This window comes from Callithrix jacchus, chromosome 4, assembly GCF_049354715.1.
Source record: "Callithrix jacchus isolate 240 chromosome 4, calJac240_pri, whole genome shotgun sequence".
NCBI classification, from domain to species: Eukaryota; Metazoa; Chordata; class Mammalia; order Primates; family Cebidae; genus Callithrix; species Callithrix jacchus.
In genome coordinates this window covers 135904574-135925748 of record NC_133505.1, presented here as the reverse complement: position 1 = coordinate 135925748, position 21175 = coordinate 135904574, and the positions used below count along the sequence as shown (strand labels likewise).

At 37.6% G+C, this 21175-nt stretch overlaps 1 protein-coding gene across 2 annotated transcripts in view; it reads right to left on the bottom strand.

Annotated features, from left to right (window-relative positions):
• The window catches only part of LAMA2 (laminin subunit alpha 2), a 637958-nt gene that overhangs the window by 192933 nt on the left and 423850 nt on the right, over positions 1-21175 (bottom strand). For both annotated transcript variants that reach the window (XM_054254427.2, XM_054254428.2), the window contains exons 23-28: positions 8341-8577; positions 6907-7050; positions 6059-6238; positions 5761-5949; positions 5544-5677; positions 381-498 (exon numbers count right to left, since the gene is read on the bottom strand). In XM_054254427.2, coding sequence (XP_054110402.2) covers positions 381-498; positions 5544-5677; positions 5761-5949; positions 6059-6238; positions 6907-7050; positions 8341-8577 — 1002 coding nt within the window. The remainder of the gene's footprint in view (positions 1-380; positions 499-5543; positions 5678-5760; positions 5950-6058; positions 6239-6906; positions 7051-8340; positions 8578-21175) is intronic.

Sequence of the window (21175 nt, the reverse complement as noted above, 5' to 3'; positions counted from 1 at the left end):
TGTCATGTTCTATACAAAAATGTTTCAAAACCCAGTATAATCCTATCTTATAATCACTGCAATTTAAATGTCTCTAACTCTTTAGAAGTGGTCCGAGAAAATAGATCAGTTATAATAAATGGGCTTATAAAAACAATCTAAATTCCTGACTGTTAAATTTTTTCACAAATCTTTAAATTTTTTATCAACTATTTCCCTTCAGGTATGATTTATACTTAGGATCAATAACATTATCCTCTTGCTACTGCGTCTCATACTGTGAGTGGAAGATTAAATAAAATAGGTTAATAGTATATATGTAGTAAAGGTACTTCTGGGAGTATTTCCATTTAGCTCCTAAAGTGAGTTGAGGTTAAGCAGGTTAGTAGGAGCTAGCTTACCTCACAGGACAAGCCAGAATAGCCTGGGGGACAATCACATTTTTCAATCAAGTGAGCTGGAGGAGTCGCTGCTGTTCTACGTCCTTGTTCAGCTACCTCCATTGAGATTTCGGAAATCCTGGAAACAGCAAGAATATACTTAGATTACCATGACAATCAGCTAAGATCACCTAGTAAACACCCAATCCTATAGCAATATCCTTCTCAGGTTTTTGTTAACCTCCAGCATGTTCTATTGTGTTTTGTTTTTAATTGACAAATAGTAATTGTACATAAGTTGACCCTTGAACAACATGGGTTTGAACTACATAGGTTTACTTACATGTGGACTTTCTTCCACGTCTGCTACCCCTAAGACAGCAGGACCAACCCCTCCTCTTCTTCCTCCTCCTCTTTTGTCTGCTCAACATGAAGACAATGAGGATAAAGACCTTTACGATAATTCACCTCCACTTAATATATTTTCTCTTTTTATTATTCCTTTTTATTTTTTTACATTTTTTTGAGACAGAGTCTTACTCTGTCACCCAGGCTGGAGTGTAGTGGCATGATTTTGGCTCACTGCAACCCTGCCTACCAGACTCAAGTGATTCTCTTGCCTCAGCCTCCTGAGTAGCTGGGATTACAGGTGTGCACCACCACACCCAGCTAATTATTGTATTTTTATTAGAAATGGGATTCCATCATGTTGGCCTAGCTGGTCTTAAACTGTTGACCTCAAGTGACCTGCTTGCTTTGGCCTCCCAAAGTGCTGGAATTACAGGCTTGAGCCACTGCACCCCGCACCTATTATTTTCTTAAAAACATTTTCTTTTTTCTAGCTTACTTTATGATAAGAATACAGTATATAATACCTACATAAATATATGTTAATCAACTATGTTATCATTATGACTTCTGGTCAAGAAGAGGCTATTAGTAGTTACGTTTTAAAGGTATCAAAAATTATATGTAGATTTCTGACTGCCTGAGGTGGGGTTGATGCTCCTAACCCCCATGTTGTTCAAGGGTCAACTATATTTATTGAAACAATGTGATATTTTGATATATAGATAATTTGTGGGATGATTGAATCAAGATAATTAACATTGTTTTGAAGCTTTTTAAATTTCCAGGGCTTAGGTGCCACATCTTAATATTGCATTTTTGCTCCCTCAAATGTTAAGATTACATATTAGCAAAATATTCACATAAATCATAAAAAGTTTAGTAAACTGGATGTCTGATATCCTATTTAGAAGTTATTAAAAAGATTTTTCCTCCACTTTTTAAAATGTGAGTAGCTTCAGGTAGACATGGCCAACTAATTAGACATTTATATTCTTGCAAACAGGCAACTCAAGGTCATTCCCCATTGGATTATCTCTCATAGGCACTGGTGAAATTGCTTTTAATTTACTACTGTCCCAAATTTCTTCTTCCCAATCCTCTGAATGTCCTTGCAAGAACTTTAAAAAACCACCTAGAAAATAATGATCGCACATAATCTAATACATTGATCTATTTCTGAAGATAAAGAATGCTCCAAAATAATATTTTCTTAACTTTATTAAATAATTACTTCAAGTAATTTAACTCACTTTTTCTGTTGGTGAAAAAGTCCTTGTAATTGAAAAGAAAATCTTAAATGAAAATAACATATTAATACCCCTTTTTATTAATTTGAAAATATACATTAAAAAATATATGTAGTCCACAAACTGGGACTATTTTATGGACTAACTGGTAACACAACCATGTTTTGCAAATAAACTTTAAAATGAGACAATGAATGGTTTTGTTTGAATAAAAGTTACCACCAGTAGCTTAAGGAATTTAAATCACAAACTTTATAACAAGCAAAGGTAGGTGTTACTGAAACTGAATTATGAATGCATGTTCTGGCTTTGGTAGCATTGTAATCTGCACTCTAAAGATTGGTCTTGATGAAACACACATTCAATTAAAATTCAGGTTCCACTCTCCGCTCCTTACAGTATACACAGTGGTGGTGATCTGTAAACAAACTACTCGCCTCCTGCAAGAAAGACTTCTCCCTTATGTTCTCTGGACTCTCTGAGGAGTAAGAAAGTAAAGTGGTGTTTGTGGAAAAGTCTTTGCATTGGCATCTCCATGGAATTTTATAGCCTGAGGAGCTACTGGCGTCATTCTCCTTTCTCTTGCACATGGATGCACATAACAGACCAGCAAGTGTTTGCAAATCAAGTGAAGCTTGAATGGCAGCAATAACAAATATTTTTGCAATACACCTTTTTTTTCAGAGGATTAGACAACAATGGCTTTGATTGCATCAGGGATTTGGCCAAACTCCAGCTTCCATTTAAATAAATACTGATTTGCGAAAGTTGCTATTTCCTTAAAATAAACTTTATAAAAGAAAAGAACAGCAAAGAAAAAAAAGATAATGCCAGCACTGATACAATGTACAAAGTTCAAATCTCAAACCACATATTAACTCTTAAACTCTCTCCTGTTGAGATTAAAATTTATAATTGAATAAATAAAGACACAGGGTTATTTTAATTACTTTAGGGGGATTGTTGAAACCTTTAAAAAACCTTTGCCACCATTCCACTGCCTTACAAAATCAAATGCTGATGACATGCCTTATTTGTTCTTGCCATTGTGAGACTATTAACCTAATTTTCACTGAGATTAGAAAAAAATGTGTTCTTTTTTTTTTTTCTGCCAATCAGTTTGAGCTTATGAGGTTGCTCAGGTTAGCCTTGAACAGATGACCTCGCCTTCGCAAGCGCCATGACCTCCGGCGGGAGCCACTTTGGACCCCGAATTTTTTTTTTTAAATGTGTTCTAAAGTTTCAAAAAAATGGTCACTTAAACCAAAGGATCTCATTAAGTGAGGTATGTAAAACAGTGTGATAAAAGAAAAAGATAGACATGGGGAAAAAAGACAAAGTGTCACACTGTAGGAAGGTGAAATTGGTGTGAGAGAGGCAAAGAATGTATAATTAAAGGTGCATGACAACATTGTTTCCATCAGTTCCACTAACAAGATGTTCTGTTTACTACCAAACCCTTTCACTGCAGTACAGAACAATTTGCAAAATAATCTATTTGCAAACTCATGAAATTACCTGCTATTTTCTGAGACATGCAAATCTGCTATGGCTTCTGCCACGTAATTTACATTTGATATTCTAAAATAATTAACAGCATAGCTGACAGTGTTTTTAAAATATATGCTTTTAAAAAAATTATTTCATATAAAAAGAATCTCCTTTTACAGAGAGAAATATCAAAAGAAAACCAAAGGAATACAGATATGAAAGTGAATTTTGGTCCTTGATTTACTCTTTTACTGAAAGTCCCTACATCAATCAGAAAAGGATTATGGATCGTCTGCATGAAATAAAAGACTTTCTGCTGGCTTATTACAGTATAAATACATGAAAAATGGTATTTTTATAGTCATTACTTGGCCGATGAGAGACTTCATAATGTTTTTGTTTTGTTTTCCTAGGCAGGTCTAATAATCTATTATGTAAGACTGTTTACAAACATATATTGATTCTATATTCTTATAGAACATAATAGAAACTGAAATGAAAGAGAAATTGAGATCTTGTATATGAACTCAGCCCACAGTATGAAACTTACCTACATCTGTGTGATTTCTCTTTTTATGCCATTGAATAAGGTGAACCTTCCACTCAAGGACTGTGATCATGAGGGCTCATGATGTGGAAGTCTCTGGGTTCCTCTATTAGTTATGCTCTCTTTATTTATATTTTAATATTTTCCTCATTACTAATCCTTTCTGATGGTCTATAAACATACTCTTTCAAATTAAACAATTATCTCTTTACTTTTGACAGTATGTTATTCCTTTTTTCTACGATTATGTTCATGGAAAACAACAGTTTACACTTATAATATTGGGCTCATGTGTCACATTCTTTCTTTAACAGCTGAGATTATTTCTGCCCCAGGACTCCACTGAAACCCGTATCATGAATGTTACCAGTGTGGTCCTAAGTGTAAGACCCATCACGCCTCATTTGAACTGGCCAATTTGAGTCATAAGAAAACACAGAATACTCCCTTGACGTGTTCCCACCATTTAGGTTCAACAACATTGCATTTGTTCTTTCTATTCTGTGTTTTTCTCAATGTAATTCAGAATCATTTCTCATCATGATGCATAGGGAAATTGACAACATTGTATGGCACACTGGGGTGAACAGATGAGAATGCTCATGACTGGAGGAGACTGGACTGAATTGGCCCTGCCTGGTTTCCCTGATGGGTGAAGACAGTCACTTTCTCAGCACTCTTATAATCCATTTATAGCACAACAGTTAATTTTACCTGACCTATAGTACATGATCTCCTGAATTTATGACTAGCATCTTGAACTCACTATGTCTTCAGTGAATTTCATTTTTTCCCCCCCTTAAACTTGCTTCTCATGCTATTTTTCTTTTCTGATGAATGGCAGTAACTTCTTCCAAGCCACATGGAAGGCACTTGTGGTTTGTCTTCTACCACCATACTCCAAAAACAATCACTTCCCAGTCTTTCTTATCTGATAGCTATAGGTCAATAACCTTCCCTATAGACTCTAGAATAAGAGCTTGAACTTTTTTTTATACTTTAAGATCTGGGGTAGAAGTGCAGAATGTGCAGGTTTCTTACATAGGTATACACATGCCATAGTGGTTTGCTGCATCCATCATTCCATCGTCTACATTAGATATTTCTCCTAATGCTATCCCTCCCTCCCCTATGCCTGCACTCCCTGCTATCACTCCCCTAGCCCCCCAGTCCTGACAGGCCCCACTGTGTGATGTTCCCCTCCCTGTGTCCATGTGTTCTCCTTGTTCAACACCCACTTATGAGTGAGAACATGTGGTGTTTGGTTTTCTGTTCTTGTGTCAGTTTGCTAAGAATGAGGTTTTCCAGCTTTATCCATGTCTTTGCAAAGGACATAAACTAATCCTTTTTATGGCTGCATGGTATTCCATGGTGTGTATGTACCACATTTTCTTTATCCAGTGTATCATTGATGGGCATTTGGGTTGGTTTAAGTCTTTGCTATTGTGAACAGTGCCGCAATAAACACACATGTGCATGTGTCTTCACAATAGAATGATTTATAATCCTTTGGGTATAAAAGTTTGAATATTTTATATTATAGTTTACCTGCTTTGTCTCATGATATTTCCATAAGTAGCCTTGATAAGAATGTAATGAATATCATACAGTATATCCAAGAAATCTTCTCGGGTCACAGTTCTATGTACTCGAGGATCGTCCCCATAATATTTCCATTCTTTCTGTTAACAAGAAGAGAAATCACTCCAACAAAACTGCATGCAAAACCATGGGCATCTTTGCCCCAAACAATGAATAACTTTACCTCTGTCATTTCAATTTCATGCCTTGTCAATTGGCCAATCAGAGGAGCAGCCATATGTCTGACGATAATTCTAGCATGAGTAGGTGTCCCACCTCGAATGATCACTTGAGGATTATATCTAGAGAAACCTGTTTCTTCTCGAGCCTCGAAATAGATTGCATACTTGAGTTTGCCCCCATAGGCCATCAACTGACAAAATAAAAAGAAGAATGAGGAAGTGGATAAATCTCTAAATGGTGTGATTCTAAAAACAAGATTTTATCTTGTTCTTGCTTGACATCAAAGTTCTTGTGCTCACCTTCTTTCCTTCAAATTGTTCCGGAAGTTTCCAATAAAATGGTTCCAAATGGAGATCTTGTCTTACCAGGTCCATGTTAGCAATAATCTCTGGCTGTTGAAAAGCAATGCCCTTGGTGGTGGTGTGCTGCAGAGCCTCGTCTACCAGGGGTAGAATGGTCTGCTCAGCCTTCAGAGTCACCTGTAAGGGGCCAAAAGACAGCAGAAGGCTAAATTTACATTTTTGGACATTTCTTTAAAACTAAGTTTTAAACTGCATGTCTCTCTGCAGTCCCTATCCCCATTCTCACAAGCAGCAGAACTCACACGTAGTGGGCAAGCATGGCAGGACATAAACCTTTTGACTAATTCACTCAGTGAAAACCACAGTATCTGTGAACAGTGGAGTCTTTTACACTAATAAAAATGGAATCTAAATGTGGGAAGAATTAAAGGAAAATAAAAATGAACATGTTTCCCCTCCAAAAATCATGATTGCCTAAGGTTGATTGGAAGGAATGTGCAACAAGTCCCGGTTCTCATCAGTGCGTTAGTGCCTGTCAACATTCATACTCTGGCGCCCTTATTCTTCCTATCCCAAAGCACGATGCTTCCCTGACAAGGTTCCTCTTTTTCACTTGCTATCTATTTCCTTATCAACAATAAATGAACTACTTTTAAAAACAAATAAGAAAGACATGTACTCCAACTGTCTAATGGCACGTGGCCCCTTTGCTGTTCCTAAATATGCACAGAGGAAAAGGTTACTTAAATGTTTTGCCATTTCCTACTACCCCTCAGTGCCTGACTAAAAGACGCCAGCGGGAACTAACATTATACCATTACATGGCTCAGCAGTCTCCTACTCACCCACGTCCGGATCAGTCCTTTTGCTTCAGAGCACTGAGTAGTAGCGCCGAAGCAATAGCAGCTGCTGCAGCCAAGTGGATTCTTGGCATCGAGTCCGAATTTGCCAGGTCGGCATCTGTCACAGTGGACGCCTTCCACATTCACCTGAAGAAAGACAAGAGACCCTCAGAGTGTATAATGGCAAAGTTATGAATAATAGGAGCATACTCTTTTTAAAAAATTTAAAACAAAACAAAAGTACACTGAGTATTAGACCCACATCTCAAATGGCACATGTAGTTAACCTCATTGTTGGGAGTTCATGGGTCCTTCAAAAATTGCTCATTTATAAATAGATATAAGACTAAGGGTATTGTACATTGTTTTTTCAATGTAAGTGGCACGTTTCCTACAATTCTGCTCTGAGCAATATGAAAGACTCATGAAAAGTTCAAAAGCAACATAAAAACATTGAGTCCTAAACAGTGGTGCTATTAAAAGCTGTAAAAAATAGGCAGCAGGTTAAAATATCCATTTATATAATTATAATAATATATATATATAACATATATTAAACATGTGATCATAATTACAAGATGTAATAATGCAGCATTGTACTCTGTGTTGGCTGAAGCCCTTGATGTTAGAAACTGCCATTTTCCTCAATTCTCAAGCAATTTTAATAACCACTCCCCAGATTGTATCCTCCTGTTTCCTCTGTCCCTTTTTTCATAGACTTTATCTTGAAAAGATACCTCTGACATGGTTTAAACTGCATTTATCCTGGAATTGATTTTTCAGAACTATCTGAGGGAAAAAATCCTTTTATCCTTTTTAATTGGCTCTTTTTCTACATCATTTAACCATATTAATGAGGGCTGAAATTTACACATAGTCACTGTTTGTAATGACAGTGTTTATACATGTTGAAATTTTACTAAACTTCCACAGCAGTAAATATGTTTTCTAGTGTAAAGCGATTGCAGATTAATTTTTGGAGGAATGGTTTTTATAAGCCTTATTATTTAGCTGTGATTTTCTCTGATGACGCTTAAAAGAACTGTCTTTCCTGCCACCCCTCCCAGATAGATTGTCCTTACTGAAGCAAAGCTTATATATATATGTGTGTGTATGTGTGTGTGTGTGTGTGTATACGTGTGTGGATATATATATATATACATGTATATATGTTTCGCTTTACCATTGGAAATATATCATCTCTACCAACTAGATAAAAAGTTGGGTTTGGGTTGAAAATAAGGTCTAGAAAAGTAGTGTTTATCTGTATGCCAACAAATGCACATTAATGAAAACTCTGTGTTTGGCAATGAGATTTTGTCCGTCTGTTTGTTTAGCTTGATGAAGCAGGCATAACAAACACTGAATGAAGTTAAAACTGAGCAATGGAAACAGAATTGAGGGAGGTTTTCCCTTATTTCCCTCAGCAACACATACCTTACAAGTGCACTGTCCAGTTTTATCACTACAGGAGCATTTTTTAGTCTCTAAATCACAGGTGGCAGCATCTGTTCCAGGGAGGAAGCAGTCACAGAGATTGCAGTGAGGGTAGTTCCAGTGACCTCGATTGCACTCTGTACATTTTGCACCCGAGAATTTTGGATGACAGTTGCATTGGCCTGTATTTACATTGCATTGGAAATCCAAGGATCCCACTGCGCTGCAGTTACAAGCCTATGGAGGGGATAAAAACAGCAACCATTAACACAACTTTATGGGAAATATCTTAAAATTTTAATTCTAATGTTTCTGCTTCCATTAAACATGTATTAATCATGTATCTGTTATATGCTTTGTACTATTCTAGTTTAGTCACTTGGGAAACATCAGTGAACATAAACATTAAAATTGCTTCCTGCATTTATGAAAATATATAATCATCCAGAAACCATAATGCTATGTGAATTAGAAAGAAAATGTGTTTTCTCTGTCTTTTGGAGGTAGAGAGGAGTTGGGTATGGGCTTTCTTCAACTGCTCTTTGTCTCAAAGATTAAATTTTAGACAAAGTCATTGTATCTTATCATCTTATAATTTTAGCATTTAAACATTTCTTTGGAGACATATCTTATGGTCTAGTAGAGGGAGACAAGTAAATATGTTAACATAACATGATAGAATAAGCATTATATAATAGGAGAAGTCCAAAATGCCATGTGAACATCTAAAGGGCACCAAACTAGACTTGGCGAATCCATGGTGAGCTTGAAGAGAAGTAACATCTAGCATATTGATTTTTCAGATTTATTCTTCATACAATTCTGATTTGAGGAATTTATTAGTAAAGTTATTTCTTTGCCCAAGATATACATATGATTTTCTCTTTATTTACATCATTCAAGTTTTTGCTAGAATTTTTTAAAGCATGAGGTGTTTTTTCTTTTCATCAATTTACTGGAACATGGTGAGTTCTTTCAGCTTGGGAGCATAATTGTGTTCTGATTCAGTACTGTTTCTTCTTCAGATTTGTTTTTCATTTTTACATCTGTTCTAATTAATCAACTTTCTTTTTCAGGATTACCTATAATTCTTAAAGTATATCTCCCTGGTCTATCTGCCAAATCAATAATATCCTAATGTCTTCTGCAATCATTTTCCTTTGCTTTACGTTTCTTGCTATATTTACCTCTCAAATTAGTTCTCTATTTTTACAGCTCCTGTTTTACAGGAAAAGTTTTATTGTATACACTTACCACCAATGCCTATTTTCATTACCCTATTGCAATCTTAACTTCTTTTGAATAATTTTATTTCATTCCACTCATCTTTAATTTCTGCTTATCCACTTGTCTTTTTGATTTATATTCTCCTTTTAAAGGTTTCTGCTCTTGATTTACAGAGTTCATATCTTCTTGCAATTTAATAAAAATGCAAAATGAATTTCTAAAATGTCATTTAGGATCTTGGAATAAGTCATTTTTCAGGGACCAGCTGGGCCAGTTTTCCATCTACTGTTTCTGATCTCCAAATTCATCCTGCTTTGTGATACAGCAGTTAGACCCTGTAGACAGTTCTCTGTATTGGGTGGTAGAATATTAGGCTTAGTCAATAGAGAGCCCTGGAAGGACCCAGTAAGTTCACAATGGTGGCCCTCCACACTTCCAGGCTGAGTTCTGGTTCTTCATTAAAATCTTCATCATTATTTTTGTATTATTTAACATGGCAGCCCAGTGTCCCAGAGAGAATCCCTGCTGTGCCCTTAGTTGGGAGGGCACATTGCCTCCCCATAGGCACAGTGAAAACCACAATATCTGTGAACAGTGGAGTCTTTTACACTAATAAAAATTAAATCTAAATGAAGAAAGAGTTAAAGAAAAATAAAAAATGAAAATGTTTCCACTCCAAAAACATCATGATTCCCTAAGGTTGGTAGAACGAATGTGCAAGTCCTGGTTCTCATAAGTGTATTAGCACCCATCAACATTCATGCTCTGGTGCCCTCACTCTTCCCATCCCAAAGCACAATGCTTAACCAAAAAGAGTGAAGTCGCAGACAAAGTACAAACACTACATGGTAGCAAACTCAGACACTTGTCTGTACTAGCTTTCATCTGCACACGTGCTCTGAGCTTGAAGTTTGCTTCTCAGTAGCTCCTGCGTGCTCCTATCCCCCAAGAACAATGGGCAGCTTCTACAGACACATTTGTCTACAAACTCTTACATGTTTGTTTTGGTTTTGTTTGACCACCCATAGGCTGTATGTTCCTATGACAACAACACCATCTTTAAAGACCTCTGAACCTCAGCTTTGCTGAATGTGGGAGAAGGAGCATGCCCTTTCTTAGCCCTTAACTCCTTCACCGTCTCCTCTCCCTCAACCTTGAGGGAGTAACTGCTCTTCTGTACCTGTACTTGGGACCCCTTATAGCTTTCTTTTATCCTTTTTTAGTAACCAACCACCTTTTACCAGTTAACAATTCTATTTCACTGTTTAAAAAACCTGTGTGGTTTCTGTCTCCCAAGCAGAGCATGACTCAGTATTAGAAAGATTATCACCTCTCTCTGTGTCTGAACTCGCCACCATATAGTGTTTGTACTTTGTCTGTGACTTAACTCTTTCTGGTGCTGTTCTATTATCCTTCTCAGATCTACAGTTCAATGGTAAACTCATACGCATAGCACCTTGCCAAATTCCTAGATCCAAGTCTGGCTGCATCTCACTGTGTATCTCACACCTGCCCTCCTCAGCTTAATTTTTATATCCACTGCTACCAAGGGTATTCCTGTTTCTGTTGCTGCTAACAGTACTTTCCTTGTGAGATTATTGTTTCTAGGATGTGATGTATGATCACCAGTTTCTCCTCTATTGTCTTTCCTGCCCAAATATTTGGTGAAATATCTTCCCAGATTCTGATATTAAAATAATCATCAGGTTTGGATGTATATCTTGTCTTTATATGTAAGTACTTTTCTATCTCATTATTGCTAATCAGTAAAAAGGCTGCAATAAGGGCTGTGTCTAGAAGATATTTTAAACCCAAAGATCTAAAATGTGATTATTTGCATATTACCAACGTGAACACAGCTTCTAAGGTGTAGAATAACCCACTAACCTCATCCCCAAGTAATTTAAAGAACATCAGATGTAGAATAACATTTCAAAATTAGGATGACTTACATATTCACTTACATAGTTTTTCTTTGCCAACTGCTTAGAGTATGTATTAACTCACTTAAACAAAATGGGCCCTAATAGAAATTATGGTATTAACAGAAAATTATGTTATCAAAACTATAATAATATAATAAATTTAAATTATTCTGAGACATCCTTATCTTTAAATAACTAAATTATGAAATTATCCAAATAATTGTATAAAACCAAAGAACAAATTCTTAAGAAATAGTTGACGATACAAATAGACATTGGGATTTTCCAAATCAGGAAGTTTATTCAGGAAGTTATAGTGGAGAATAAACCAGACCATTAACCACGTGTTTAGATAGTACTATGGCCTACATTAAACTTAAATCATAATTAGATGTAATATTTGTTTAGCAATAGAGGATTTACTATTCCCCTGCTAGCAAAAGAAGGCAGGCTTGGTTTTCTACTTCAGTAAAGGCTCAAATGATGTGTATGCTCACACCTTAGCACAGAGAAATTATCCGTGACACAAAGAAAGGGGAGGCATAAATCTCAAATCACTGCTCATTTAAATTAGTCATGCCAGTTTTAAAAGTAGTAAAATACAGGCTCATAAATGAATTACTCAAGAAGGCTGTGATACAGTTGGATGCATGTCCCCATCAATTCTCATGTTAAAATATAATTCCCAGTGTTGGAGGTGAAGCCAATGGGAGGTGTTTGGATCATGGGGCAGATCCCTCAGGACTTGGTGCTGTCCCCAAGACAGTGAGTGCCTACTGGCAAAATCTGGTTGTTTAAGTGTGTGACATCCCGGCTTTCTACCAATCCTGCCACGTAGAAGCCTGCCCCTGCTTGGCCTTCCATCATGATTAGAAGCTTCCTGAGGCCTTCACCAGAAACAAATGCCACTGTCCTTCCTATACGGCCTCCAGAACTGTGAGCCAATTAAACCTACTTTCTTATAAATTAACCAGTCTCAGGTGTTTCTTTGTAGCAGTACAAGCATCGTCTGACACAGGCTTTATAAGTTTTTATTTTTTTTTGTAATTTTAATAATGGTGAAGTGTTTCACTATTCAGAAGTTTAGACTTTTAATCGTGATTTTAAAGTAATCAAAATTCAATCAACTTTAGTCAACAGAATTATTTAATGATCAGTAAAAATGATAGCACCAAACACATAACTATGTTTTTATAGAAATTTGGACTGCAATTTTATCCTGATTTATGTATTGAACATTAGGCATCAACTTCAGTTTCAGGAATTTAATTAGAGTTTGGCTATATCATAGCATTTTGTGGGTAAAATGGAATTCCTGTAGGTTTCCACAGGGCTTATTCCTGGTCCAAGTGATAGAGTGGATGCTTGGATTTGAAGCTGAAAATGCAAAGGTTGGTCATAGACACTTACAGCATTGTTCATACTCATCAGAGCACTTTGAAATTCTGAGGAATTTTTGTGTTGTTTCTAAAAATGTAGCTCTCTCGTATTTTAAACTTAATAATGCTATTGGCAACAGAATAATGAATGTCCTGTCCAGTTTTTATTTTCTCTAATCACATGTCTAATTGAAGTCAGATATCGGAATTTCCTTGAAGAATCATCAATATTCTTGTTTTCCTCTAGGTCAGCATTTTCTAGACCAGGTTCAAATGTTTTATCATATATGCGAAAATGGTTAGAGACTATTATTTCATCTGTGCTAACTTAGTGGAAAAAAAGAGTTCACATCTCTATAAGGTACTGCTATAGGGTCAAACTGGACCACACTTTGTTATCATATTTCAATATTCCACAACCCAATGGAATCAATTGAAATGACTCCCACTAACATAAAAACATGTCCTTATTATTGCTGTTAAATCTAATGAACACACTTCAGGGCTAATCCTACTTGACTTCTGTGTCTCATTAGGCACTGAAGAATATTCTTCTTTTGAACAGTTCTTCTTAGTGTTTACAGTACTTATTCTTCTTTGTTAAGCTGTTCAACTACACAACCAAATAAAACAAAAATAAAAACCAAGAAACCATTTTTTTTAGATATTAAATTGCAGGAGGCACAGGACTGTGATTTCTGACAGAAGGAAAAAAAACCATGAAGCAGTGCACAGAGGCAGTTTCTCGGCTGCACACAGAGAGGGTAAACCCAAAGCCCAGCATTACAGCTGCATTGAGAGACAGAGTGGAGTTTGAAGAAGCTGAGGCTGCTGAAACTTGTGATGGCAAATAGAATACCTGTTGAAAAAGAAAGAAGTTACATAGAGAGATAATTCCAGAAATGTGCAGAAGGATTCCCTTGAGTCATTGGCTGAATACTGATAGGTGCATGCATGGGATGAAGGAAAACAGCACTGGAAATCCCTAAGCTGAAAAAATTCTGAGAGCTCTGAGAAAGCTTGGAATAAGTCATATTTTCAACAGTCAGAGTGAAGAGTGATAATAACAAACTAGGTAGAATTCTCAGAAGTTTCATAGCTTAGTAGAGAGACTAACAGACCCCTGGCTTTAAGACTGTTCCTCACCTTCCCTAACAAAACTTAAAAGTAAATTTCAAAAAAAATCCAAGTGATCCTTGACTATCTAAACTGTCAGGATAAAGTTCAACACTCTTTAAAGAAATACAATAAAATGCAATACACAACAATGAAAAGTATATAATCTCTGTCATCCAAATAAAAATTATCAGGCATGTAAAGAATCAAGAAAATATGAGTCATAAACAGGAGAAAAATCAGACAATAGGAATACACCTGCAGTAACAGAACTGATGGAATTAGCAGACAACCATGTTAAAAATGCTAATGCTTATAAACATTATATTTTCAAGAATAATAAAAACAAGGAGACCGACTCAAGATGGCGCAGTGAGAACAACCCAGGATTGAAGCTCTCGGTGAACGCGCGGAGGGTGAGTAAGGGCCGCATTTATGGATCTTTGTTGCCCACAGAATGGGGAAATTCCCAGGTATAAAAGACACGTGGGACGCCAGCAAAGCAGTTTTGGCTGGTGCAGCAGGTGGCCGGTGCAGCCGGCAGCCGGCACTGCAGCACAGCTGCACTCCACAGCGCTCCACACAAAGCACACTGGTCCAGGTGCCCTGTTGAACTTGCAATCTGAGACTTGAGAGGGCAGATTGGCATATCCATCTGATTGAACAGGACTTGGACAGTGAGCCAAGACAGGAGATTCCAGGGAAACGGCATTTGGGCCAGGGCAGTGGGACAAAAAAAAATGGCAATTCTAAATGCTCCAGGTGGAGAGCTTCACGGCAGGCACAGCTGAACCCAGGATGGTGCAGCTCGGTGGGGGAGGGGCGTTTGCCATTACCGAGGCAACCTGCCCCTACTGAGGTACACTCCCATTGCTGACGTAGCCTGCCATTGCTGAGGCAACCTGCCACAACAGAAAGACTCCGCCACAGGGCGTAGCCTGTGGCAGCAGGGTGGAGACCACAGCAGCAGGGCAGAGCCTACAGCAACAGGGCGGACCTCACACCAGCAGGGCGGAGCCTTGGCAGGCAAATAGTGACTACACTGCCTCTTAGCTGGGCAGGACAGCACAACGGACACATAAAGAAAACCCCAACACCCCGAGACAGAACCTCTGAGAAGAAAAGGGTTTTTTTAAATGAGTTCTGCTGCAGCAGAATTAAATGTAGCAGCCTAACAGCCCTGAATGAACAACAGAGCTCACAGATCAGCACTTGAGCTCCTATAAAGTACAGAATGTCTCCTCAAGCAGCTCCCTGACCCCTTTATATCCAGAAGACTGACATTTGGCAGGCATCATTCTGGGACAAAGATAGCAGAAAAAGAAACTGGTAGCATCCCTCACTGTTCCGCAGCTGCTATAGGTGCATCCCAGACAAGCAGGGCCTGGAGTGGACCTCAGCAGTCATACAGTGGAGGGGCTAGACTGGTAGAAGGAAAATCAAGTAACAGAAATACTTCATCATCAACAATCTGGGCGTCCACTCAGAGACCAAATCAAAAAGTCAGCAACTACACAGACGAAAGGTGGATAAATCCACAAAGATGGGAAGAAACCAGCACAAAAAGGAGGAAAACACCCGAAACCAGAACACCTCGCCGCCGAGAAAGGACCAAGACTCCTCACCAGCAAGGGAACAAAGCTGGATGGAGAATGACTGTGATGAAATGATGGAATTAGACTTCAGAAGGTGGATAAGGATAAACTTTTGTGAGCTAAAAGAACATGTTTTAAATCAATGCAAAGAAACTAAGAACCTTGAAAAAAGATTTGAAAAAAGATTCGAGGAAATGATAACAAGAATGGATAACTAAAGAGGAATATGAATGAATTGAAGGAGCTGAAAAACACAATACAAGAACTTCGCGAAGCATGCACAAGTTTCAACAGCCAAATTGACCAAGCAGAAAAAGAATATCAGAAGTCAAAGATCAACTCAATGAAATAAAATGAGAAACCAAGATTAGAGAAAAAAGAGCAAAAAGGAATGAGCAAAGTCTCCAAGAAATGTGGGACTATGTGAAGAGACCTAACCTACATTTGATAGGTGTACCAGAATGTGATGAAGAGAATGAATCCAAGCTGGAAAATACTCTTCAGGACATTATCCAGGAAATTTTCCCCCACCTAGCAAGACAGGCAAACACTCAAATGCAGGAAATAAAGAGAGCACCACAAAGATATTCCACAAGAAGAGCAACCCCAAGGCACATAATCGTCAGATTCAACAAGGTTGAAATAACGGAGAAAATACTAAGGGCAGCCAGAGAGAAAAGTCGGGTCACCCACAAAGGGAAGCCCATCAGACTCACAGCAGATCTCTCGGCAGAAACACTACAAGACAGAAGAGAGTGGTGGCCAATATTCAACATCTTTAAAGAAAAGAACTTTCAACCCAGAATTTCATATCCAGCCAAACTGAGCTTCAGAAGTGAAGGAAGAATAAAATCCTTTGCGAACAAGCAAGTACTCAGAGATTTTGTCACCACCAGGCCTGCTTTACAAGAGCTCCTGAAAGAGGCACTACACATAGAAAGGAACAACCAGTACCAGCCATTCCAAAATCACACTAAATGCTAAAGAGCATCAACATAATGAAGAATCTACATCAACTAATGGGCAAAAGAGCCAGCTAGCATCAAAATGGCACTATCAAATTCACACATAACAATATTAACCCTAAATGTAAATGGACTAAATGCACCAATCCAAAGACACAGACTAGCAAACTGGATAAAAATCCAACCCATCAGTGTGCTGTATCCAGGAAACCCATCTCACATGCAAGGATACATAAAGGCTCAAAATAAACAGATGGAGGAAGATTTACCAAGCAAATGGAGAGCAAAAAAAGCAGGAGTTGCAATTCTCATCTCTGATAAAATAGACTTTAAAGCAACAAAGATTAAAAGAGACAAATAAGGCCATTACATAATGGTAAAAGGATCGATACAACAAGAAGAGCTAACGATCCTAAACATATATGGACCCAATACAGGAGAAACCAGATACATAAGGCAAGTTCTTAATCACTTACAAAGAGACTTAGACTCCCACACAATAATAGTGGGAGACTTTAACACTCCACTGTCAATATTAGACAGATCAACCAGACAGAAAATCAACAAGGATATCCAGGGCTTGAACTCAGACCTGGAGCAAGCAAACCTGATAGACATTTACAGAACTCTCCACCCCAAATCCACAGAAGATACATTCTTCTCAGCACCACATCACACCTACTCTAAAATTGACCACATAATTAGAAGTAAAGCACTCTTCAGCAAATGCAAAACATCTGAAATCATAACAAACAGTCTTTCAGACCATAGTGCAATCAAGTTAGAACTCAGAATACAGACACCAACCCAGAACAGCACAGCTTCATGGAAACTGAACAACTGGCTCTTGAATGTTGACTGGATAAACAATGAAATGAAGGCAGAAATAAGGAAGTCCTTCAAAACCAATGAGAACGAAGACACAACATGCCACAATCTCTGGGAAACATTTAAAGCAGTCTCTAGAGGAAAATATATAGCAATAAGTGCCCATATGAGGAGAATGGAGAGATCCAAAATTGACACCCTATTGTCAAAATTGAAAGAGCTAGAGGAGCAAGATAAAAAAAACTCAAAACCTAGCAGAAGACAAGAAATAACTAAGATCAGAGCTGAACTGAAGGAGATTGAGACACGAAAAACCCTTCAAAAAATCAATAAATCCAAGAGCTGGTTTTTTGAAAAGATCAACAAAATAGACAAACCACTAGCCAGACTGATAAAAAAGAAAAGAGAGAACAACCAAATAGAGGCAATAAAAAATGATAAAGGGGAAATCACCACAGACTCCACAGAAATTCAAAGCATCGTCAGAGAATATTACAAACAACTCTATGCACATAAACTAGCAAACCTGGAAGAAATGGATAAATTCCTGGACTCCTGTTTCCTCCGAAGCCTAAACCAGGAGGAAGCTGAAACTATGAATAGACCAATAACAAGGTCAGAAGTCGAGGCAGCAATTAAGAGCCTACCACACAAAAAAAGCCCAGGGTTAGATGGGTTCACAGCCGAATTCTACCAGACACACAAAGAGGAGCTGTTACCATTCCTTCTGAAACTATTCCAAAGAATTCAAAAAGAGGGAATCCTTCCCAAGTCATTTTATGAGACCCACATCATCCTGATACCAAAACCCAGCAGAGACCCAACAAGAAAAGAAAACTTCAGGCCAATATCCATGATGAACATAGATGCAAAAGTCTTCAATAAAACATTGGCAAGCTGATTGCAACAGCAAATCAAAAAACTTATCCATCATGATCAAGTAGGATTTATCCCGGGATGCAAGGCTGGTTCAACATACGCAAGTCTATAAACGTAATTCACCACATAAACAGAACCAAAAACAAAAACCACATGATTATCTCAACTGATGCAGAGAAGGCATTCGACAAAATTCAACAGCCCTTTATGCTAAAAACCCTCAATAAACTCAGTATTGATGGAATGTATCTCAAAGTAATAAAAGCTGTTTGCGACAAACCAACAGCCAATATCATACTGAATGGGCAAAAACTGGAAGCATTCCCTTTGAAATCTGGCACTAGACAAGGATGTCTTCTTTCACCACTCCTATTCAATATAGTACTGGAAGTTCTAGCCAGAGCAATCAGACAAGAAATAGAAATAAAGGGCATTCAAATAGGAAAGGTGGAAGCCAAATTGTCTCTATTTGCAGACGACATGATAGTATACCTAGAAGACCCCATCACCTCAGCCCAATAACTCCTGAAACTGATAAGGAACTTCAGCAAAGTCTCAGGATATAAAATCAATGTGCAAAAAATCACAAGCATTCCTTTACACCAATAACATACTTAAAGAAAGCCAAATCAAGAATGAACTGCCATTCACAATTGCTACAAAAAGAATAAAATACCTAGGAATACAACTCACAATGAACATAAGGGACCTCTTCGGGAAAACTACAAACCACTGCTCAATGAAATAAGAGAGGACACAAACAGATGGAGAAACATTCCATGTTCATGGTTAGGAAGAATTAATATCGTGAAAATGGCTATATTGTCCAAAGTAATTTACAGAATCAACATTATCCCCATCAAGCTACCATTGACTTTCTTCACAGAACTGGAAAAAAACACCATGAACTTCATATGGAACCAAAAGAGAGCCCGCATAGCCAAGTCAATTCTAAGCAAAAAGAACACATCCAGGGGCATCACAATACTGGATTTCAAACTATACTACAAGGCTACAGTAATCAAAACAGCATGGTACTGGTACAAAAACAGAGATATAGACCAATGGAACAAAACAGAGGCATCGGAGGAAACACAACATATCTACAACCATCCAATCTTTGACAAACCTGACAAAAACAAGCAATGGGGAATGAATTCCCTGTTTAATAAATGGTGTTTGTAAAACTGGCTAGCCATGTGCAGAAAGCAGAAACTGGACCCCTTCCTGACACCTTACACTAAAATTAACTCCAGATGGATTAAAGACTTAAACATAAGACCTGGCACCATAAAAACCCTAGAAGGAAATCTAGGCAAAACTATCCAGGACATAGGAGTAGGCAAAGACTTCATGAACAAAACACCAAAAGCATTGGCAACAAAAGCCAAAATAGACAAATGGGACCTAATGAAACTCCACAGCTTCTGCACGGCAAAAGAAACAGTCACTAGAGTGAATCAGCAACCAACAGAATGGGAAAAAATTTTTGCAGTTTACCCATCTGACAAAGGGCTGATATCCAGAATTTACAAAGAACTCAAACAGATTTACAGGAAAAAAACAAACAAGCCCATTCAAAAATGGGCAAACGATATGAACAGACACTTTACAAAAGAAGACATATATGAGGCCAACAATCATATGAAAAAATGCTCATCATCACTGGTCATTAGAGAGATGCAAATCAAAAACCACACTGAGATACCATCTCACGCCTGTTACAATGGTGATCATTAAAAAATCTGGAGACAACAGATGCTGGAGAGGATGTGGAGAAAAAGGAACACTTTTACACTGTTGGTGGGAGTGTAAATTAGTTCAACCATTGTGGAAGACAGTGTGGCGATTCCTCAAGGCCTTAGAAATAGAAATTCCATTTGACCCAGCAATCCCATTACTGGGTATATATCCAAAGGACTATAAATCGTTCTATTATAAGGACACATGCACACGAATGTTCATTGCAGCACTGTTTACAATAGCAAAGACCTGGAATCAACCCAAATGCCCATGGATGATAGACTGGATTGGGAAAATGTGGCACATATACACCATAGAATATTATGCAGCAATTAGAAATGATGAGTTCGTGTCATTTGTAGGGACATGGATGAATCTGGAGAACATCATCCTCAGCAAACTGACACAAGAACAGAAAATGAAACACCGCATATTCTCACTCATAGGCAGGTGATGAAAAATGAGAACACATGGACACAGGAAGGGGAGTACTAAACACTGGGGTCTATTGGGGGAAAAGGGGGAGGGCCAGCGGTGGTGGGGGGGAGGTGGGGAGGGATAGCCTGGGGAGAAATGCCAAATGTGGGTGAAGGGGAGAAAGGAAGCAAAACACACTGCCATGTGTGTACCTATGCAACTGTCTTGCATGTTCTTCACATGTACCCCAAAACCCAAAATGCAATAAAAAAATTAAAAAAAAAAAAAGAAACCCAGTTACCCAGGTAACTAAAGTACTCCAGGTATCATCAGGTAACTAAGATTACCTTAGTTACCTGGGTATTATCTACTCAGATATAAAAAATAAAAGGATAATTAAAAATAAAAAGAATAATAAAAACATGTGAGTATGGTAGGAAAATAAGACATAAAATGTCCAAAAGGAAATTTAAGAGATATAAAATGCAGCATTTACAATAAAAAATACTCAATTGGATTAAAAACAGGTTAGACTGCATTAAAAAATCAGTGACTTTGGACACTTGACAATAAAAACTATCAGAAATAAAAAATTACAGATACAAAAAAAAAATAAGAGCCACATTGAGATGGGGGAAATTATCAATTGGCCCAACATATGAAAAATGATATCCAGAAAGAGACAATAGGAATGAAGAATGGAAAAATATTTAAAGATACAATGACTGACAGCTTTCACTTTCAAATTTCATGAAAACTAT